This window comes from Balaenoptera acutorostrata, chromosome 5, assembly GCF_949987535.1.
Source record: "Balaenoptera acutorostrata chromosome 5, mBalAcu1.1, whole genome shotgun sequence".
Lineage (NCBI taxonomy): Eukaryota > Metazoa > Chordata > Mammalia > Artiodactyla > Balaenopteridae > Balaenoptera > Balaenoptera acutorostrata.
The window spans coordinates 96,272,724-96,296,645 of NC_080068.1; the positions used below are offsets into that span (position 1 = coordinate 96,272,724).

The 23,922-nt window shown below is 36.6% G+C and overlaps 1 protein-coding gene across 3 annotated transcripts in view; it reads right to left on the reverse strand.

The window, feature by feature from the left end:
* SLIT2 (slit guidance ligand 2) overlaps positions 1–23,922 on the reverse strand; it is a 386,465-nt gene that overhangs the window by 65,828 nt on the left and 296,715 nt on the right. The window contains exons 15-25 of one of the 3 annotated variants that reach the window (XM_057546961.1): positions 23,244–23,267; positions 19,588–19,738; positions 16,871–16,945; positions 15,141–15,284; positions 11,076–11,219; positions 9,360–9,526; positions 8,317–8,449; positions 5,087–5,155; positions 2,749–2,799; positions 2,353–2,424; positions 1,798–1,869 (exon numbers count right to left, since the gene is read on the reverse strand). In XM_057546961.1, coding sequence (XP_057402944.1) covers positions 1,798–1,869; positions 2,353–2,424; positions 2,749–2,799; positions 5,087–5,155; positions 8,317–8,449; positions 9,360–9,526; positions 11,076–11,219; positions 15,141–15,284; positions 16,871–16,945; positions 19,588–19,738; positions 23,244–23,267 — 1,102 coding nt within the window. The remainder of the gene's footprint in view (positions 1–1,797; positions 1,870–2,352; positions 2,425–2,748; positions 2,800–5,086; positions 5,156–8,316; positions 8,450–9,359; positions 9,527–11,075; positions 11,220–15,140; positions 15,285–16,870; positions 16,946–19,587; positions 19,739–23,243; positions 23,268–23,922) is intronic. The other 2 variants (XM_007187618.3, XM_007187619.3) reach the window with 2 other exon arrangements.

Consider the following 23,922-nt stretch of genomic DNA (forward strand, 5'->3'; position numbering starts at 1 on the left):
AGGTATGTTAATAAGGAAAAGACAAAGTAACCATAGAAAATGGGAACTGATACAATCAGGCTCACAGAATAAGAAATACAAATGCTCAATAAACAAAATATACTCAAATGTTCTAGTAATTGGAATTGCAAATTAAGAGGAATGGAAAATAATGTTCCGTCTGTCATATGACAAAGATGAAAGGATTAATAAAATTCAATATTTCAAAGAGTGCTTTGAAATAGGTACTCTGTTAAAATAGCATTGGTGGAAAATAAATTTGTAAATTGTTTGGGGGACAACAAGATGACTACTTTTGGTATTCTCCTAATATGCTTGACAGTAAGATGGATGTATAGGATGTTCATTCCAGCACTGTATAGAATAATGAAAATTTGGAATCAAACCAAATGATAGTAAAGATGAGGATGCTTAAATAAGTTATGGTCCCTTCATTCTATGGAACCCTCTTTACCAGTTAAACAGTCGAGGAATATTATATATGATGGAATGGAAAGTCTAAAGTCTAAAGCATATTGTTAAATAAAAATAGTCAATGACAGGCTAAGAAAAACCCTATTTATGGTTTTTTTTTTAAATTAATTTATTTATTTTTGGCTGCACTGGGTCTTCGTTTCTGTGCGAGGGCTTTCTCTAGTTGCGGCAAGCGGGGGCCACTCTTCATCGCGGTGCGCGGGCCTCTCACTATCGCGGCCTCTATTGTTGCGGGGCACAGGCTCCAGACGCGCAGGCTCAGCAATCGTGACTCAGGGGGCCAGTTGCTCCGCGGCATGTGGGATCTTCCCAGACCAGGGCTCGAACCCGTGTCCCCTGCACTAGCAGGCAGACCCTCAACCACTGCGCCACCAGGGAAGCCCCAATGGTTTTTTTTTTTTTTTTTTTAAAACTGGGAAATTTGAGTCTCAGATTTTTTTTTTTTAAATTTTATTTATTTATTTATTTATTTATTTATTTATTTATTTATTTATTTATTTATTTATTTATTTATTTTTGGCTGTGCTGGGTCTTTGGTTCGTGCGAGGGCTTTCTCCAGTTGCGGCAAGTGGGGGCCACTCTTCATCGCGGTGCGGGGACCGCTCTTCATCGCGGTGCGCGGGCCTTTCACTATCGCGGCCCCTGCCGTCGCGGGGCACAGGCTCCAGAAGCGCAGGCTCAGCAGCCGTGGCTCACGGGCCCAGCCGCTCCGCGGCATGTGGGATCCTCCCAGACCAGGGCTCGAACCCGTGTCTCCTGCATTAGCAGGCAGATTCTCAACCACTGCGCCACCAGGGAAGCCCCCCAATGGTTTTTAAGTTATACAGCTGTAGGCATACATATATCAATACATTAAAAAATATATAAAAAAGGACCAGAAGAGAACAGTGAACTGTTTTACTGTCAATTCTGGGGAGAAGATTGGGATTGAGGACCACATTTTATTTCACGTACTTTAAGATAAATTTTGTATAGTAAAAATATGTTGTGTTGTATTATATAACTTTTAATGAAATTAAAATTTCCTATATTTCTTCCAAAATTAAATAGATCTATATAAGACTACATCTTAATATCATATATTATCAAATAAGTCACCCCAGCAACAACATGTTACAAAAGAGAAAATTATGTTGTCCAAGTAAAAGATGTTGAGAATTGATACCGTAAGATAGAATTTTCCCATTTCCAAATCTGTAGTAAATCCGAATTTATATAACCCCAAATACCCCAAAATAAACAAAGCAGCTAAATCATTAAAAAGACAACCCAAAATCCAGATGCCTAAGAAAAGAAGTATTTTGTTAAACATAAGATGCTTACAGTAATCGAAGAGACTTCAATCCATCGAAGGTTCGAGGAGGAATGCATCTCAAACGGTTGTAACTAAGAATTCTGAAAGCACACGTAAGCCAATTTGTTTTACTCAAGTATCCCCAAATGGCCAAATGTCATTTTTTAAAATAAAGCAGTTAAGAAAAGGGTTACTTTAGCATCTTATAAATTGAGAATATTGACACATAATATCCTTTCAATCTTTGTGCTGTTACGTCAATACAACATATTTATTTCTAAAATACAGTCTAGAATGCTTCCTACCACTGCTGTTGCTGTTGCCTCAACTGTGTCCTTCCTAAGGTGACTTCCTCTGAAAGTCTGTCTAAGGATCTCTCCCAAACCTGCCACAAATGCAAATTATTCTTTGTTTCTTTTATAGAACCCAACACTTTTTATACTATCTGTATTTGTTGACTGAGGTTTTTATTTGTCTGTTTCTCCCAACAGTATTAACATTTCTTGAGGGCAGAAACCCTGTCTTGTTTACCAGGAATGTCCAGTGAATTAAGGAATTAACTTAGTACCATACTTGCTACTCACAAGGTGAGGAGCTGGGTCATGTTGCTGAAGCTCTGATTAGAAAGGGTGCTTATTCGGTTGTTACTCAAGTCTCTAAAAGAGAAAAAGAAAGAAATGGAGTCTACTGTTACCATAGAAATTGACATATTAGTGATTCTTAGAAAGAAAAGGTTCTTCTTGCTCACAGTTATAGCAGCATTGTTAGGACTCAGCTTTTATCTGAAAATAACAAAACATTGGGTAATCCTCTGGGGTAGACTGTAATGTTGTTCATAATTATTCATGCCCAAGCCTGCTGAAATTAGAAGTGCCCATGTGCCTTGCTTTGGCCAGTGAAGTGTGGACACCAGCGCTGGTTTCACTTCAGAGCAGAAGCTTTAGAGCAAGCTCACTCTTCTCATGTCCCTTTGCTCCCACCTCTGCAAGGCTCCTGATGTTCCACAGAGAGGCCGTACCCATTGCCTGATCCTAGGGCAAAGACAGTGGAGGCCATTCACAACAGACACATTTGATAGGTGAGAAATAAACCTCTGTTCTTGAAAGTTCCATCAGTTACACATACTTCATCTTCACTGTCACATACAAATATTCAAACTGGATAACTGAAAGAATCCCTCATTTAGTTACATTACAATGCCATCATTAAAAACAACACCATAATTAAAAACTTTGCCTGTGGCAAAGTCACTGGCACCTAGATGGTCCTTAGTAAATGTCTGTTTAATAAATGATAAGTAAATGAGAGCGATGTGGATTTTTTATCAATGCTAAATGGGTATTTATAAGTGTAATCTGTACTACAGGTTGTAATTTATATTCAGTGAACTTGATCTTATTTTTATTATATATAATATATACATGATATATATAATATAATGACATAATACATATTATAAATATAATACTGTAATGTATAATGTATTTTAATATATAATAACATATATATAATGACATATTATATATGTTTTGCATTTTGCTTTAGAAAAAATTAGTAAATATATACATACATTCACTCACATATATATGACAATGTGATACACATATTAGTGAATATTCACTAATTTTTATCTAAAGCGAAATGCCAAATATATGACTAAAGGAAGATTCATGAATAAATGGAAGATTATGGGTCATAATTTATGTTCATCTATGTCTCTGTGTGTATTTATGTTCACTATATTTTTCTGAAGCAAAATATATGAAGAAATTCAAGGTTCAGAAAAGCTGCTGAAGATTATCCACATTCCCTTATTAAAATACCAAAGTATCAGTAAAATGGACCAATGAAATTGTGAAAATGGTAGGAATGTTATAGGAGCTTTATAATCCATCTTCTTAGTTGCTGAAGTACTATGGCTAAATTTTAAAAAATAAATAAATACATCGATACTAGCAGAAGTTACTTGCCTAGAGTTGTATAATGAGTCACTGGTAAAACCATTTCTGGATCTATAAATTCTCATTTTTCATTTCCAGACTGGTTTTAAATAATCACATGCTGTCTCACAAATGACCCAATTCTGCTGAAGTGACCCTTTGGAAAATGCAACAATTTAATGGTTTATTTAACAGAACAAATGTATGTAATCAGTTCTTGCTGCTATTAAATAAATAACTAGAGGCAGAACAAGATATCTTAGAGGATGTTCTTTTTGCTTAATTTAATCATTTGTCATTTAAGCAGTTCTATACACTTCTTACAAAGTGTTTGGTTTTCACATACATTTAAGGAAAGCTGAAAAGGATCAACAGCCTCCACGTGCTTAGGGTAAAGTTCACAATGAGAAACATAACATTTTCTGCTACCTAGGTTTCTAGAATTCACTAATTAGGAACAAACCCTTTTTTCTAGGAACACCGGAAATATAAGACAGCATATTTACTCTAAAATCAGATACATGTAAAGATAAGGTATTTCCCTTTATATCCACTACCGTTGCTGATTTTTTTGTTTTGTGACAAGTTTTATCAATTACCAACAAGGCTACTCTAAGTGTGACATTATATATAGTAAGATTATATCTTTTTAAAAATATAGTGTGCATAACTAGATTGAAATGAAATGGTTGTATGTTTAAATATAATCTTGTATTTACAACTTAAAGATTGTAAAAAATTGTTTACATACATTAATGAAAGAGAGATGTTACTTTAGGAGGACATCAAACCAAACTGGTAAAAACAATTCAATGTTTTGACGTTTATACTCCGAAAGTCAGTATCTTTGTCAAGTTTACTTAAATACTATATGAGTAAATATGGATTTTATAAAATAAATTTTAATACTGGAAGCCCATATGTTAATTCATAGTGTATTAAATAAGAAAATCAAGCCTAATAAACTATATTTATAATATATTCTCAGTAAAGCTATTACTATCTACTCTGTTTCATTTAAAGTCGAGAATAAAAACATTGTTTTCCATTTTTCTTTCCTTGGATTGTCATAAAATAGCTCATATTCATCTTCAATAGAAGTATGCAACTTACTGCCTTTCTATAATTCTCTGATACTGAGACTTCATTGTATTTGTACTTTGAATAGAGGAGGACCTTTTTCTAAGATGCACCATTGCCTGATTGATATTCAGTGAAAATGTGGCTAGTGATCCAGAACCACAGTGAGCAAGAAGGGAAGCATCTAACGGAAGATGATTTATATTATCTGAAAGGTTCACTAAATCTTCTGCCCCTTGCTATTCCCATTTTCATGAAATAAAATAAGAAGTCAAAGACAGAAAAATACATTACTCACATAAGTGTTAAATGCTTGTAGTTCGAGAGTTCCTTAGGAACCAGTGTAAACTGGTTTCCATCCAGATACCTGAAAACAAAGAAACAATATTATTTTTTAAAAAAGTAACAATAGCGAATCCTCAAATAGTTGAACAATATTTCACTCTCAATTGAAGCAAGGAAACACTTGGAAATTTCAGCTTTAAGATGCCATGTTCCCAGCTAGGACTGCTATTTAAGAGAAGTAAAAAACCACAGTTGTCCAATCCAGTACAATTCTTTTGTGGATTACTTAGGCTAAATTATAAAACCAAGGACAGACTGGTGAGTCCGGTTCTTTGTGGTTTATCTAAGAAGGCAAGGCATGTATCCAACCATTTGTGTGTCAGCAAGAAGGGTCATTCAATCAACTATATTTTAAGTCAGTCTTCAGTTCACTTGTGTTTATGTGGAAACAACACCATGAAACGCATTCACTACTGGCAGGAAGTTGCTATCGCCAGCAAGACCAATCTTCCCTGCCTTACTTTGTATCAACACACTTAGTAAATAACAACGGATGATTCAAAGGATGTATTTGGGAATTTGAATGTAATTAGATTTCAGTTAAAAAAAAAAATCTTAAAAACAGTTCCACCCTTGTACATCTGCTCGGTGATATTAATTTTAGAAGGTTTCATAGAAAATCACAACATTTATCAAGTGCACAAGTACAGCACAGTAACAATACAGTAAGAAGCAAATAACCACATGTAAGTAAAATTTCCCTTTCTGATTAGAGTCAGCAGAATGATCAGAAAATAAACAGTCTTTGGGCTAACAGTCAAGACACAGAAGTAAATGAATGCTTAAAGGTATATCCATGATGTCACAAAAAGAAAAAGAATTTCATCTCCTCCCAAGGCTGTTCTTTCCCAGAATGTAGACGGTGATGGGTAAAAAACGCCTTTCAGCAACTTGGGCCATCTGGTTATAGATGTGCCCACAAACAATTCTGCCACATTGGGCATGTTGCCCACCCTGCCCCAGGGCTGTGGCCTATCTCCAGATCCGTGGCTGAGGTTCGTATTTTTGTTGGATATAGAAGTAGCTGAGAAACTGCCTAAGACAGCAATCTATTTCAAATACTTCAAAATGAAAAAAGTCATATAAAAGGCACAAGTTATCAAAATATGTAATGAATATGTGATTAAGAGTCAGGCTTTTTATGACTTCTTATGCCTATTCAAATTTTCTGACTTCATGTTTCAACTTCTCTCCCCTCTTTCTTTTCTCTAGCTAAGCATTTCTTGGTACCACTAGAGGGAAGCATAATCCCATGTACTTCAGCACTTTTCCTTTAACTCCAAAAAGCATCCTAACACAAAGCTAAAAAGGTTCAGAATGTGCACTATGAATGCTTACAAGTAAAACAATCTAAGAGGGAAACTATATGGAACTGATTAAAAATAATGGATACCATTTGTTCAAAACTGTCCACCACTACATACTTATATTTGCCAAATTCTTTAATAATTTAATATAATATGCACATGGAAATTTTCTAATACATGCATATATGTTACTGGAGAGAGGGATCCTGCTGACTTGGTATGCTTCTAGGAATAAGCTCTTGGGGAGGTAAAGCGAGAATTCACAGGAGATGAGTTAATGTCTTCCTCATCTCTAAAACGTATTTTCTTTAAAAACAGAATTACTTTTTAATAATTTGTAGAGGAATAGATTGAAGATTCAACTATCTGACAGAAGAAACACATAGATGGCATAGACAAATGAATCAAGCAGGTTCTCAGAGGTAATTTAACAAGGAAATTAAAAGACATTTAAAATTATTTGATGGGAATCAGGTAAAAGGACAAAGGCGTGGGTCAGTTAAAATGGTAGAAGGAGGGATTTAGCATCAAAGATGATCTAAATGTTATGCTGGGCATTATGTCCTTGGCTGGGGCGTTGTTATAATCAGTATTTTGCATATAGAATACTCTATAGGCATCTATCTTCCCAACACTGGATGGAGGGTAATCTTCTGAAATAAATACATATCAAAATAAGAATTAAGAATTTAATCACACACACACATAAAGCAGTGCTTACAGTTAACTAACAACTGTGATTGGTAACAAAAGAGAGAAACTGAGCCCTTTACAGCAGTTCAGCTTCAAGAGGGAAGGTCACACACCTTTTCTCAAAGTATCAATTCAGGGCCAAATTAGAATTCATAGAACTGCACATGATTTGAAAATAAGTTCCTTGATAACTGAAGTGACACCTTCTTGAACCTGATTGCCTATGTTCCAGGTTGCCAAAAGTTTATCAAATCTGCTCGTTTGCAATACTTGTACACTTGTGCATGAATTACAGGTAAACATCTGCATGAATTCCATTTTTGATACATGGCTTCACAGAGAAAAAAATAAACAGAGGCAAAATGACTCAATCGCATATCAATCGCATATCAAGCATTTGTCCGTGGTTCTTCGTATACAGATAAAGGAATGAACTGGAGTCTGCATGCACCAGTGTTAAAGCAGCTAAATGCTTAGGTTTATTCCATTCCACATATAAAGCATAAGGCAGCTAAGGAAGTGTGCCTGGTGCTTAGTATCTTTATATGTCTATATTGGCTATGTAATTTGTAAATATCAGTTCTGAAAACGTTAGGGAAAATTGGCCCCATGCCCTTTATGATCTAAAGGACTCTGATTCAAGTCCAAAGGGCAGTATCTCCTTTTAAGGGTAAAGATTATGTCAGCTTCTCCCACGCCCCACGTATTTATGTATCCCCTGTGTGAGATAGTCTCCAAGGGGACACATGGTAAAGAATAATCAATCATATGAAACGTCCCAGTCACCGTAGATGAACTAAATACATAGCATTTCTCAAGGTGCATTTGATGGAACATTACCATTGCAAGATACTCCATGAGAAAAGGGCTATGGAGACAATTAAGTATGGGAACTACCTTAGAGTTTACATCCTCTCCTGGAGCTCACACTGCACATTAGCATAATAAAGGCTCTGAGAAATCCTACAGTGAAAAACAAAGAGAAACACACAACCAGCCTTTCCCAAGGGGACCTGAACTAGCTTTTATATTATTTGCTTAGGGTTTTCCATGATACTAATTAATGGCCCACAGAATGAATGTAATTTGCAAACAAGACTCAAAAGATTTTTGTTTGGTCTCCATTTCCCTTGGTGTGTGAAATATTAATCCTTCAGGAAAGGGAAAGACAAGCTCTACTTACAATTCAGTGACATCTCTTGGAATACCTTTGGGCAAGACCTTCAAGGCTTTGTTGCTACATCGGACCACTGTGTCCAAGCAGGTACACTCCGTAGGACAGCGAGAGAGTGGGGAACAACTATTGTCATCATTTCCTAAATTGCCAAAAGAAATACAGGAAAACCCAGATTTGTGGCTTTGAAGATGCTAGAAGGGATTTTATGCCTTTAGCTTAACAAACACAAGAGTCTTCAGCCACATGATGACTTATGTATAGGACATTAAGTATTTACAAATCGACACCATATATTCTGTGCAGGTCTCTTTTCAGACTGCCTAGGGCAGAATTCCAGAAAACAATTCACAGTTTGTATTATCAATACGATTATAATGTTGTGTTCTTTGTTCAGTTGTTTATACAAATTATACTTTTAATTAGAATATATAAACTGAATTATGGAGAAATTGAAAAGAGACAGACATGGAGAGACATAAAGGGACAGATTAGTTTTACATGGTTAGCAAAAAGTATATGGGCCCCTCATTTGAAAATATACGGCTCAAATGAGCTCTTCATTTATTGCCAACAATTATAGAACCTATGTTCTACCTACATTACAGGGCTATTATGAGAATTAAATGTGATGATATACAGAGAGGACTAAAAAGCGAAAACTATTATTCTTGTTAGGTTTACTAGAATTTCTACTTTATGAGTCAATTGCTTTTATCATTGGTAGTTAAATGGTAGTTACTAAAAGAGATGCTTAGAATAGTAAAGAAAAACAAAAATGAAGCTATTTAAATAGTATCAACCACAAGTTGGAAATTAGAAAATCTTATAAAACATTCAGAAACACAAACCAAGTAGAGCTAGATGTGAGAGTACCGTCTGAGCAAGTAAGTACCCTGTTGCTAAAACAAAACAAAACAACAAAAACAAAGCAAAAAATGCATAATAACTATCCATTGCCTGAACTATGACGTACTGTCTAATTATGCCCCACAGCATCAGAACAATCACCAGAGAGTGTCTGGTGGTCAAAGACCTGCAGGCTTTCTTACCATCATCACAAGTGAAGTCCTGAATGGCAACATCCTGGATGGGGATTTCTTTGAGGAAGTAGGGTTTCTGACATCGAGGATTTCCCGTTACAATTCTTTTCTTCCTGAGCCATTCTCCCAACCAAGCCAGGTAGCAGTTACAATTAAAAGGATTGGCCAAGAGGTTTCTAAGCACCACATGCAAACAATGCAGAGTTCAGTTTAGAGGTTCGTTTTCTGACTTCTCAAAACCCCATGCTACCATTTTCCCATACTGTATCTGTTGGAATGATTCCTTCTTAGTCTTTGTATTCACCCCACCCCCAATTCACGCTCAATCACACATAACATATGGGATGCGTTCTTTGACTGAAATATCTATGTTTGGAACATACAAAATAAGAACAATATTTTCATATAAGAATTCTTCAAATAATTTCATATGAAAAATAAAGTGAAGGTGGCAATTCAGGGTTTAGGCAGTGAATCCTGATAGATATCTCATTTAGAGATAATTTAAACTTGTCAGAGATCTGACTTACTGTCAAACTTCCCTACACTGATAATGCAGTAATTTAATATAAAGATGAAGGCTGATTACCTTATATTATTGAGTTTAACCTGACAACAGCTATTTCATTAATTTGTCATTTCAAGATTTCCATCTCTTATTTGCTCCAGAGAATAGGTTTCCCATCCGAACTGACAGCTGAGTTGATTAAATGCCAGTTATAAAAATGAACTTACTTCTACAAATCTCAATACTTTTGGCATCTCACCACTTCAGCACAAACCTATTGACAATCCCATTATTTATAAACATGCCATCTTTAATATGCACAAATTAGTCACTTGATGGAAAATGTCACATTTTATGTGGAAAGAGGATTAAGTACCTTACTGATGGATGGATGCTTCCCACAAATTATTTCTTCAGGGACTTGAGCTATGTTGAACATGATTTTTTTCCTTCTAACTACCTTTTCAGTTAAATTAGTATTTTTAGATGCCACCATTACCAGGAAGCCATATCAGTTATAAGGTTTATCATTTCAAACACTGCTTTTTAAATACTGACATACAAGGGGCCTGAAACACTTGGAAAGTTTGTTTTCTGACACTTTCTGAGTTCTATCTGTAGACCTACAAATATTCTTTATTCTCCAACTGTCTACATAAAATGTGCTCTTGGATAGGCTCAGCCTATTTCTTTAATATCTTCTTAATATCACAGTAAATGCCCTCTGGTGAGCTTTTATTGTTGGTCTGGTCATCCTAATATATCTCCTGTCATTGTGAATGATCCTTTTGAGTAGTTTGTTGGCAATAACCCTATCAACTCTGTTTTTATAATACGTATATTGTGAAGACTCCAATGTGAGAGCACTGGGAAAAACAAATCTACATTTCTTTTATTTGTAAAAGAATAAAATAATTCTCAATCAAATTATAAGATTACCATTTATAAATTAAGCCACACCACATTGTTATAAAAACAAATGACTGAAAAAATACCATGATTTTTGTTAAATTTTAATATAGGAGAATAGGCAATCTTTTTAGAAAAATTAAAATAAGTTTAACATGAACAAATTTCTCCTTTTTAAAAGAAGTCTAAGTCTTTGATCTCATTTTTATGAAATGCTTAGTAATGCATTAAAATGTTATCAATAAAAGTAATAAACATAATACACTGGCTCAATTAATACATAAATGAAGACTATTTTTCATACTTACAGAGTAGATAAAGAATGGAGAGTATCGAAAGCCCCTGGTGCAATTGTAGTAATTTGATTATCATATAAAGAAAGCAAACGCACAGAACTGAGTCCTGTGAAACTGTCGTTCCCTACGCAGCTTATACGATTACTTCTCAACATCCTGAGGGAAAAAAATACAACATCATTATGGAGATAAAATATCAGGCAATCAATTTTGCCTATCTTAAGACCGAAACAACCCCTCTTTGCAAATGTGTAGCATTCATTCCTGCTTTCTGAATGTTCTCCTGTCATTAGGAATTGCTGTAGATATGTACAAGTCATCCCTTGGTATCCCTGGGAGATTCGTTTCAGGACCTCCTGCGTATACCAAAATCCGTGGCCCTCCATATCCGTGGGTTCCGCATTAACCGCGGATGCTTGAATCTGCAGATGCAGAACACGTGGATATGGAGAGCCGACTATATTAAGAACCTTGTGCTAGAATAAAATGCTTAAGAGTTGTCAGTGATAACATTCAGTTACAAAAACTCATGAGCCTCAGCACCAGCTTACAACCCCATCTAGTGAGGGTAGAATGTTTTCCTTTAATGATACAATTATGTTTGCACTCTTATATAATGTCCTAATTCACCTATAGCTCTCTAAGCCCTTGAAGCCCCATGATTTATGTATTCTAAGAAGCATTACATTTGCTGCTGAAGAGAAAGGAGGCAAAAAAGGATCAATAGCCACAGAAAATGAAGAATTGAGGGCATCTTAGGGACTTACAGCCAAGTCAATGTCAACACGGGCTGGAGGAGCCAAACTTGACTGAGCTTCCACAAAGCCTGAATAAATTATTTGTTTTGAGTTTAGACTTAAAAGGAGGCAATACTTAAGAGATCCCAGTTGTTCACAATAAAATTTCTCTTGAAAAAAATTCTGACCATTTTTTCTTTAGTCATTGCCATTAACAGGATTAACACTTTTGTCATTTCTTCATCACTGCTAAAATTTTGGCTGTTTCTCAATTCTTTTCCTAAAATGTTTATTTGTGGGGCTTAGAAAAGGAATGAAAAGCTTCTTAAAATCCCATGTAAAGATGAACAGTTGCCATAAACTTTATTCAGAATTTCTGAAAAGTTAATATTCTCCTTAATTCTTCTAGACATGGGTTGATCACCCTGCTAGAAGACTGCAAAAATAACAACAAAGCATTCCTTTAAAATTCTAGATTGTCCTATAATAAATAAGAAATATCAGCTGTTGCATTCTGCTAAGTCGCAGATAACAAGAAAGGATAATTCCCTCCTTATCAAGGCATAGTTTTACGTTAGGAAACAAATGCACAACAGAAAAGTAGTCCTATCAGTACTATCCTTTGTCATAAATAGGAAAGAACATTTGGTCTTAATCTTGTTGGAGTCACAGACTGCTGGGAAAAGTTGAAAAAAGCTTTGCTTTCCATCACTGGAAAAATCCACAAGCACACATATGCACCACATTTTGCCTGCAACGTCAGGGGTTCAAAGACCCACTGAAATATGTACATGTACGAACTAAGAGGTTTACTAGTCCTAAAGGGTTGAGAAGTCTACAGGCAGTGAGGAGGGTCTTGTCAAAATCTTTATAGCTCCAAGCTGAAAGAGACCACTGAAAGCAATAGCTATGTCCCCATAAACCCACAGAAGGCCTTTTAATACTCCTAGCTTGGTCTAAATGATCTGTTTTGCTGCTTGAGGTACAGTGGGATTAAGTAGAGAGTCAGTGGGTGTCTGTCTCAGGTGCCAAAACACAAGAGGCACAAAAACATTGCTAGAAATATAACAAAGGAGAAGGCTGAATTTAGAGAACTCGTCTCACAGAGAGTCCTGTGACTGGACCTAGCCAGAAAAAAATACTTTGATAAACTCTTTGGAGTGGTGTTATGGACAGAACTGTGTCCCCCTAAAATTCGTATCCTGAAGCCCTAACCCCCAATATGACTGTATTTGGAGACAGGGCCTTTAGGGAGGTCGTTAAGGTGAAATGAGGCCCTCAGGGTGGGGCCCTAATCTGATAGGACTGGTGTCCTTAGAGGAAGGGGCCCCAGAGCTCTCTTTTCCCACACACAGAGGAAAGGCCACGCAAGGACACAGCGAGAAGGTAGCCATCTACAAGCCAAGGAGAGAGTCCTCACCAGAAACCAACCCTCTCAGCACCTTGATCTTGGACTTCCAGCCTCCACAACAATGAGAAAACAAATTCCTGTTGCTTAAGTCACTTATCTTGTTACAGCAGCCCAAGGCTATCTAATGTAGGTAGTTACAAGCTCACCCCTCATCCTCTCCTCCCCATCCCAACACACACTGCCCCCTTAAGGAGAAGATTCTAGTTACAAGTCACTTGGCTGCTATTTAAGAAGGGAGGCTTTTGCCTGCTGCAGGATTTATGTTTTGCTGAGTTACCTGAGGCAGCTTGGGGGAGGGGAATAGGGGCAGGAGTAGATATAACCACCTGTGGTATATCTTCTCTGTCCGCTTTCTACACTCCCAGGATCTCCTCCATAAAAAGACCAAAGGGATATTTGCATTACATTTTACATTTCGAAGGGACTCCTCGTTAGCCCATGGGAGCGGTCAGCAGGTTGCAGGTTGGCTGTGTTGGACGGTTCGGCTCCAGGCTACCCCGGGAAGCTCAAAGAACATACTTCTCCTTTCATGGGCAGGGGCTTCTTTGAGTGGGATGTGAACTGGGGATGCCGCTGGCTGGGGAAATGCCTTCTCCCTCCACATCTGATAAAGGGCAGGCAATGAACTTCCTTGGCTCTCGGTTACCCTGGGCACGCATGGCTCTTGGTGGCTGCACGGGGCAGGGTGAGGGTTTGGGGGAGACAGTGGAGCTTGGCCTCTCTCCACTGCAATTCCCAAGTGCGTGTCTTGGTTACAAATAATTTCCTTCGTGTCTTCCAAAGGCTTCAGAGTTTCGTTGGTGTCTCTTCCAATGTTTAGGTCACCACTTTTGTCAAACATAATTTTATGCTTTAGAGATTATGAAAACTACACATACACACAGAAGAAAATTCAAGTAACTCAGAGTGTTGTCCTTACTTGTCAATTCAAGCCCCATCTTCGTTGGCCAACAACCTTCTGGAAACATATAGGATTTCTTTTTCCCAACCTCCCTACCGCTGAGTAAGTAGACATACGCTTAGCATGTTTTCTTTGAAATAGACAGTAAAAGATATACCACCAGCCAGTTTCTCTCTTTTTCACTAAGACCTTGCAGGGGCAGATGAAGGCAGTCTCCAGCTAGGCTTATTCTGCTGCAGGTGTTGGAGTGGGTTCTGAAGCTAGCGACCTTGGGCCAAGAGAGAGTATTAGGTGGAGGTATTTGAAGAAAAGGAAAGAGAATGATTGTTCTGAGGAAGAACAGAGGAGCCAGATCTGTACAAGCACTGGAGCAAAGATAATCTTTTTTATTGAGGATTCAACAGCCAGGAGAGGTTCTTTTGATCATTTGCAAGCAGCATAATGAAGTCAGAGGTATCAGGGACAAGGACTGTTTGTTTTTTTTTAAATAAATTAATTTATTTATTTTTGGCTGTGTTGGGTCTTTGTAGCTGCGTGGGCTTTCTCTAGTTGCAGTAAGCGGGGCCTACTCTTGGTTGCAGTGTGCAGTCTTCTCATTGCAGTGGCTTCTCTTGTTGCAGAGCGTGTGCTCTAGGCGTGTGGGCTTCCGTAGTTGTGGCACGCAGGCTCAGTAGTTGTGGCGCACGGGCTTAGCTGCTAAGCGTGCGGCCTGTGGGATCTTCCCGGACCAGGGCTCGAACCCATATCCCCTGCATTGGCAGGCGGATTCTTAACCACTGCGCCACCAGGGAAGCCCCAGGGACGTTTGCCTCTACAAAATGTGTGTGTGTGTGTGTGTGTGTGTGATAGAGAGAAAGAGAGAGAGAGAGATACAGACAGAGAGAGAGACAGATATAGAGAGACAGAGACAGAGCAGAGATCGGGGGGGATGAGGAAGAGCAGGAGCTATCCCCCCCTCCCCGGAATATAATGACCTGGGAATTACAATCCTGTGGTAGAAGAATCACAATGCAAATAAGAATACTTACAAAGTTTTGAGGCTTTCCAATCCCTTGAACATCTTATGCTGAACATTTTCCAAACGATTACTCGTGAGAAGTATTTCATTTACACCAGCTGCGCCTTCAAATGCTCCCTCTTCAATGTCTGTGATCTTATTGTTGCTAAAGTTTCTAAATAAAAATGGTTGAAACAAGTATTTGAAACAATTTCTTTCTGACAATGAGGGCACTGAGACAACATGTCTGATCATTTTCTTCTACTGAACAAACATCTTCCACAAAAACTCTAAGCTCTTCACTGCCTGGCATTCCCAAGGCTCTGAAAAGTCACCACTTCCTGATTCCATCAAGCCAAACTGATAATAATACAAAGGAGAAATATCTATGCTGAAAAGTACCAGCCTGATCAATGATCTGCCAGGGCTCCCAGGGATATAAAACTCTTGAGGTCAGGTACTGAGTTGTGTAAACTTTTATGTTTGCCACCACACTTACTAAGAAACTTTTCAAAGAAGTGCCCGATTAAAACTGTTGAATGAATTAATGACTCAAAGAAGACAACTGGATAGAGAAAAGAAGGAAAGACTAAAATATGTTTGCATTTAGATAGCATCAGAAATGTATCTGAATATGAGATTGTTCCCAGTTAAACTTCTCATGTAATAATATGTCAAAACCACCAACTTATGTCAGTATTTTGTATGATACAAAATACTAAGGCTTGCCCAGAGGGCAAGAACATCCAGTTGAGGTAACATCTTCCTATAGGTTCTCTCTCTTTCTCAAGGCTCACTCCAAGACCAGGGATGCCCACAGAACAAGGATCATTTTTAGGTACCATTTTATTCCTTTCAGAGCACACTGCACATAGCAGCTGCTGAATAAATATGTATTGAATTGAAAAGCATCTTAGGGCTAAAAAGAAAAAGCAGTTAACGTCAGTGAAAAAGGATCACAGTTAAGAACTTAGAAACTCTTTGGGAGGCAGTATAATATGTGGGTCAAGTGCACAGGAAATGCTTTCAGTCTGCTCTGCCACTTCTAGCCTATGTGACTGTGGACCAGTTACATATATGAAAGCACAGATATCACACAAGTATGCTTCTTTCCTTCTCCTGATGTTTCCTGTTATGTGGAGGGTTCTCCACGGACCCTCACTCTTGGCCTCTGTCCTGTCCCTCTTTCCATCCACCTTGGGTGGGGGAGGGTTACTGTCGGAGTGTTGCTGAAACTGCTGAGCTTATCAACTTATTTTAAAATATGAGTTGCGGACATGTAGTAACACAAATGAGCTATCAAGCCAGTTTACCAATCATTAATTTTGACTATCTTCTAATGAAAGTTTAATGAAGCAAAAAGTCAAACAGTTGACATGAACGTGCTGAAAGAGAAAGAACAGCACGGTTTGGGGAACAGTAAAGGAAGTTACAAAACATTACTGAACTCATCTCTAATGCGCTAAGTTTGCTGGATTCCTGCTGTGGCCACGCAACAAACCAGCTGTCTGAGTTAAAGTAAGATGCTAGGGTTCCGCTACAGAAAACATGGTTACCATCACAGGAATACATAGGAAAGAGCCAATTACTTAGGCTCCTCTCAGAGTTTACCCTAAATTCATGTCACAGGTAGTCACTGTATAGACACATCTCTGAATCTTTTATATTTTCCAATTTCCTAAGAAATCTAAATAAAGCTGCAAAGGTATAAGAAAACACAACACCACAGATATTTTAAAAGATGGCTAATATACGGCTTACATTTTACGTAATTGAGGAAGTTTCTTGAAGATGCCTGTAGCTTCCAACACTGTAAATTCATTATTATTGAGGCGTCTAGGGAAAACAGAAACAGAAAAGTTTCATTCCCAACAGTCAGGAAGAGATTAAATTTTATTTCTCGTACAGAATTATAACATTATTTAATGAATATCCTAAAGCAAAATAAAGGACACATATCACAGAAAATTTGTGGGAAGTATAGATTTTTTCCAATTTATCCCATATTTTAATGACCAAAATAAAACATATTAAGAAGCACGTAGTAAAGAAAACCAATCATCGAAATTCAAAACCAACGCTCATTCAGTAATCTGTAGAACCAAGTTTCTCAAGTTTTTTTTTTCCACTATTACCCCTGCCTCCAAAAGCACTTTAGGATATTTTTTTTCTAGTCACTTCTCCATAAATATGTATCAACAGCTTTACTGATATACGTTTACACACTATAGAATGTACCCTTTTAAAGTGTACAAGTCGGTGGTTTTTAAAATATTCACCAGCTTGTGCAACCGTCTTTGCTTCCTAATTCCAGAATATTCTCATCGTCCAAAAAAGAAACCCCATAATCATCAGCAGTCATTCTCAGTTTGCAGCCCCCCACTGCCTCAATCCCTGGCAACCACTAATTCACCTGCTGTCTCTGTGGAGTTTCCTATTCTGAATATTTCTTATAAATGGGATCACGCAAAATGTGGCCTTTTGTGTCTGTCTTTTTTCACGTGGCATAATATTTACAAGGTTCTTCCATGTTTAGCATAGATTAGTACTTCATTCTGTTTTATGGCCAAATTACATTCCATTGTGTGGACATACCACATGTGTTTATCCATTCATCAGCTGATGGATATCTGAGTTGCTTTCACTTCTTAATCATTATAAATAATGCCGCTAGGACACTGGCATACAAGATTTTGTATGGCTGTATGTTTTCAATTCTTTTCGTTATGTACGTTGATGTGAAATTGCTGTGTCACATGGTAAATCTATGCTTAACTCCTTGAGGAAGAGCCCAACTGTTTCTCAAAAGTGCTGCATCGTTTTACCTTCCCACCAGCAATGTATGAGGGGTCCAATTTCTCTCACCTGTTACTGTCTTTTTTTAAAGCCATTCCACTGGTTGTGAAGTGCTACCTCATTATGTGGTTTTGTTTTTTTTTTCTCATTATGGTTTTGATTTGCGTTTTCTTCATGCCTAATGATACTGGGTAATTTTTCATGTGCTTATTGCCCATTTGTATATCTTCTGTGGAGAAATGTCCATACAAATAATTTGACCACTTTTTAACTGGGTAAGGTACATTTTAATTGTTGGGTTGTAAGAGCTCTTTATATATTCTGGATATGAGTCCCTGAGTAGATGTATATATATATATTTTAGATATATGTTTTACAAGTATTTTCTTCCCAGTACTGATTTTTAAAGGTATAATTAAAAAAAAACTTAATTTCATAAAACACACACAACCTTTGCTGAAAGATGAAGTAGATATGAATTTCTAAATTCCTGAGTGACAAGTAAACTTATTTAAAGTGTTACCATGCTGGAAGATAAAATTTGAATTACTGTGTGTAGTATTATTGGAAGTAAATGTAACTCCCTCCATGATAGTAAATAGAGAGTTCAGGGCTTTTACTGCATGGTCTCCATGCATTTCTAAAGTCCTGGACCTATGAAATAGCTTCATGAACTAACAGAATCTTAAAAAGCATCATTATAACCACTAGGTAGTGAGTTTCTGTCATCTTTTTGAAAGCATTATATTATTTTTAATTATTCAAATTGCTTAAACAGGCATGAGTATAGGCACTGTGGGAGATAAACTATAAAACACAATCTCTGTCATCAAGGGGCTATAATCTAGTTGAAGACAAGAGAATTATACATGCACAAAAAGACAACCAGCTTTGCAAAGCAGTTAATGAAAAATACCAGATGGTGCTAGACATAAACATTGCAAAGATGTTCTAAAAATGATGAGGTTTCACTAGGTTTTTCTGGGATTTTTAGAAACACTAACATTAAATGTCATACTTTTATAAATAAAGTCAGTGAAGGCCAACATACATGGGCACAGAAACTATAAATGATTCAAACATATTTTAGAACCTCGTATGTGCTAGGCCCTATGTTAGTGTTATAAATATAGATCTGATTACACTCTGTCGTTTTAGCTTTTCCTGCTATGATATCCATTGTTCAGAAAAAAACTATCCTTTGTGCTTCATACTTGGTAAACATTGAATCCTTCCACTTGTGAGTCAGTGAAGTAGCATAGCTGATAAAAAAAGGACTCTGATTGAGTTCACAATTAACACAGATTCAAAATAGTGACTCCAAACTATTTTATTTGGTTGCTGAAAAGACTACATTAAAAATCTATTAAGTGCTTAGAAATGGGTTTGGATATAAGTGATATCCAAGAAATAAATATCAAATGAATGTATTATTATTAGCACTACTAAGTGCTAACTGAATTTTTGAGAGGTGAGTTAATTTCTGTAGCTGTACCTTGGGCCAGAAAGATGAAGTCAGAAAGCCTCTAATACATATACTTGTACAAAGAAGAGTTATGCCAATGTGTGTCAATTAAAATTAATGTAATTATTGAGAATGAAAGGGCAAGACAAAAATCCCAATGCTTTGATGCTTTCATTCCTTCCCTCCCAAACCGGATTTTGTTGGGAGATGAACTTACAGCTCTGCAGTGTACTGGGGAATGTGGTCTGGGATTTTGGTGAGTTTTTGATTGGAGCAATCTACTGTGGTCCCTTCACAGCGGCACTTTTCAGGGCAAGCCAGATCGGCAAAGCAGTCCCCACTTAATTTTGATCGATAATCTTCTGTACCTATTGAGGATTCAAGCCAGAAGAGAAGATACTGAGTCTGAAGGTTAGAATATCTGTTTATTTGTAGGAAGAAAAAAGTAAGATAACTATAGATTATGCAGCAGGGAGACAACTTGGGGAATTTTGGTCAATGGATGTCAGGAGAGGGTTAAAACAAGGGCTTGGAATTTGCTGGAAAAAAGAGTAACCAGATTCACAGGACAGGAAAACATTAACAGAGTTGAGCTTTTCACAGCTGTACTTTCTGCTGATCCAGTTATGAGCCATTCTAGACTATTTGACAGCTAATCACACAATGGCTACTAGTCGTGAAAAAGTTTATTTTTTCTCTGAGTCAAGAATTTAAAATGTATCCAGTAATAAACATATGCCTAGATATCATTTTCAATTAGGGCTTTCAAGGCAAATAGATGGACTCAGGATTTTAAATTTTCTATGGTCTTTTATTATTCTCTCCCTCTCACATAATCTTCAGAAATGCTTAAAAAGCCCTCTTTTGTTCATTTTGATTTTATAAAAAGAAACAAGTAAATCCTGATTTAAGCCTCAGCAGCTTGTCATGCTGTAGAAAGCTGCGTGACGTTCCATGGTGCTTGACGGAACCATGTTTTACTCATACCTGGCAACCACATGGTTAGATCAAGCACAACAGAAAATCTCGCTACATAACCACTACACCATCCACTAGGCCAAAGGTAAGACCAAGAGGAAAGATGAAGGGAAGCAGGAGAAAAGCTACAGACGTTCTGGAAACGTAATACTGTTTACATGACATGCATTCTCCCCGCAGAATGTTTATGACCATAGTAAGAGTATTACTACCGAAGATGCCCTGGAAACACAAAGAAGGGGCTATACTGAAAGGTGCCTCCAACGTTCCTCAGAACTGCAGAATGGAAACAACAGCTTTCGGGAACAACATCCAGGAAGAAGTTGAAGGTGCGCTACAAGGACAACAGAGAGGCTCAAAAGATCTGTGGTTTCTTCTTGGAAAAAAAAAAAAAGGGTGCAAAAGAGTGAGACTAAAAGAAGATACATCAGGATTGAAAAGGGAGGATATCATGTTTCAGATCAGACACTTTTACTTACAGCCAAAATGGTGAATTCCTGCAAAAGTAAAGATCACCAAGAAGGAAAGAAAGACAGTAAACCCAGTTAAGATTCACATACACGTATATAAAACTCACTCAGGTCTCTTCCTTCCTCCCTTACTGTGGCAATTATCGGGGAATGGCCTGGTGTGACAAGAATCGTCATGCTTTGTAAACTTTCATAATCATTTTTTGAAGCACAGTGGTCTTACAGGAAAAGCAATGGCATACAAGATGCACAGCACAAATTAAGTTCTTGTCAATTCCTCTAAAAAAATGAAGTCTCCACAAGATAAATTTTCTTTGAGTGCTCACTGTAATCTCTAGATGCCATCCAGAATGGTGGTAGGCAAGTAGACATGTAAAATGAAGTGAAAAACTAATCGTGAGATCTTCAAGAGCTATCACTGGAACACTTGGATTAAACCTTAGGTTGTGGCTTACATGCTTCGTAATGATCTTTCCAACTTATTAATAATGTCACTTAATTGAAATGGAATCAGGATCTCGGAAGAAGTTTGCAAAGCTGAATATAACTGTTTCATTACATTTGCCAATTAATGCCGCGGCATTTATTGAGGATCTGTTGTATTGTAGTTTAAGCTTTCATTTAAAAAGTGAAATAAGGAAATACAGGGAACAAAGTCTAAGTGACAGATACACGAGGTATTTTACATTGAAAATAATCTGCATTCAATGCAATGTCAATGCTTATTTTATGGTTGCTCTTTAGGCAAGCTCATATTTTAATTAAAATCTGGGAAAAAAAGGGAGGAGAGGCCCAAAGAATTCTTCTGAGTCCTGACTTCTATAATTATTTGTTTAAATCATGTAAATTGAATGACCAGAAATTGACAATTAAGCCATGATATCTGATATAAAAGTTGTTTGTTTTTTTTTTTCCCAAACCTACTTTGGCTGCTGTTAGTAAGAGGGCAAAACTGTATCAGAATTTATGAAAACAACCTGACTTTTGTTCCTTATTTGGTGAATTTGAAATATTAATTTCTAAATTATTGATAAAGCATATTTAAATGTGACAGATTAAATAATTATATTCACTTCTCTAATTTGGGGATTTAAGTAATATCGATGTTTTATCCTATAGGGGTTCTGTTTTTCAAAATGGCTTTTTCTGGGTAATAGCTATCAGATGACTTTCTACTTAATAATTGGGTAAAAACACTGAATTTTAAAGATTGCCAATGAAGGCCAATCAACTGTTCTTTTCAACATGTTACTTCTTATGCAGCCAGTGCAATATATATATTACTGATCATTCAAGTCAAAATATGTAATGAAACAAAATCTCTTAAATGCATACAATTATTCATATTATAATTCAACAATGGCAAGCAATGCATATCTCCTTAAAATAGAGACCAAACCCAGAGTTCTTCTTAAGAAAATAAGTATGTTTTTGCATACTAACACCTTATAAATATTTTTTTAATTTATAACTATTAAGATATATTATAGTCTAGAATAGACCCAGGATATTGTAAATGTAGCCAACGAACTACTAACATGTATTTTTATATAATGGTTTAAAACAAACAAGTCAAGAGGCATTTTACACAATTGGCAGGCAAGGAAAAAATAAGTAAAGAAACATATTTCAAAGAGCTAGTTCTAGAATCATCAGCCTTGATAGTGTTAATACTGCAGTGGTAAAACATTTCAATTATTTTTCTAAGAAATATCTGCCTAAGTTATCCAAGGCATTTGGTGCCCATGAACTTCTGATGCTTTCAGGATGGATGTCAATATTGTGTTCGTGGATTTATTATACTGTGACTCCAGGGATGTAAGAATTTTAAATCACAAGCAAAGTACAACTGCACATAAATCAGCAGGAAGTTGCTGCTTTGGTATAAAAAGTGAAGCAACAGCAAGCAAAGTAAAGCAAAAAGTAAGGGATACTTTTTTAGTATAAAAAATCTCTATGAAAAAGTAAATCTCATGATGGAAAACAGTTCTGTGTGTTTGTAACTGATTTCATGTAGAACTAGTTCTTTGACAACAGAAAGGTCTCTGTCTTTAAAACCAGCTTAAGATGCTATATTTTAAAAACAGGTTGAAAGGGCAGATATACAACATAAGGAGAGAAAATTATTTAAGTAGAAAGTCATAGATTGAAACATTTTAGCTACTGTGAGAAATTTCAGATAATGTGCCAAAGTGAGAGAGAGAGAAAAAAGGTGGGAGTTTAATAGTAATATGTTTAACATCAGAAGCTGCATGCAAAGGTCAGGTTTTCAGGAAACAGCTACAAGTGATCTATGCAGAAGGAAATCTAGCTACAGAGTACCCACTGGATTTTCCAAAGCATGCATATCAAAGTTTTAGAAGCTACGTTTTATAAGGTGAGGAAAAGGTGTCTGCAGTTAGTCCTACTACCGAGCAAAACCTACCTGGAATGAAATACTGTTCTTTAGCTAAATAAAAAAAGAGAAAAAAAATAGAAGATGCACCTGAATGTCAGCAAGCAGAGATATGAGTTATATTAGATTAAGAATGGACTAAAGTTACTATAGATAATTAAGTGAAAAATGTATATTCACAGCAGTGGCTGAAGTATAATCATGTACAGTGAGTAGGAAATGCATCTGGAACCATGGACAATAAAGGGCTTTGTTTTGATATTAGCTTTTCAGTATAAATTAACTGCCGAATGTGAAATAACTCCTGGAATAGTTAGGTAGCATACTACCCAAAACATATAGAATGCATTTTATTATGAGAAAATAGAAAAGATTATACCTAAGCAAACAGTAAATTTCAATGAAGTAAGTTTTCTCTTTAACATTAATAAAATGCATCTATATTTCACTTTTTATAAGTAAATGTAATATTCCCAAAGTGTTAAAAGATGGCCTTTTGGAAAAAAAATGTATCCTCACAGTCTTATTCAAAATGCGAGAATGCTAAACAAGAAAACAGCATTCGGTGTGAGAAGCAAGGAATCCGGAGCTTTTTTTCCCCCTACTTCTGAGCCTGAGCAAATCAAGTAACCAAATCTCAGTTCACTTTCTTAAAGAAATGGAAACATGATTAATTACTTTACATTGCTCAATGAAAAACAATACAACA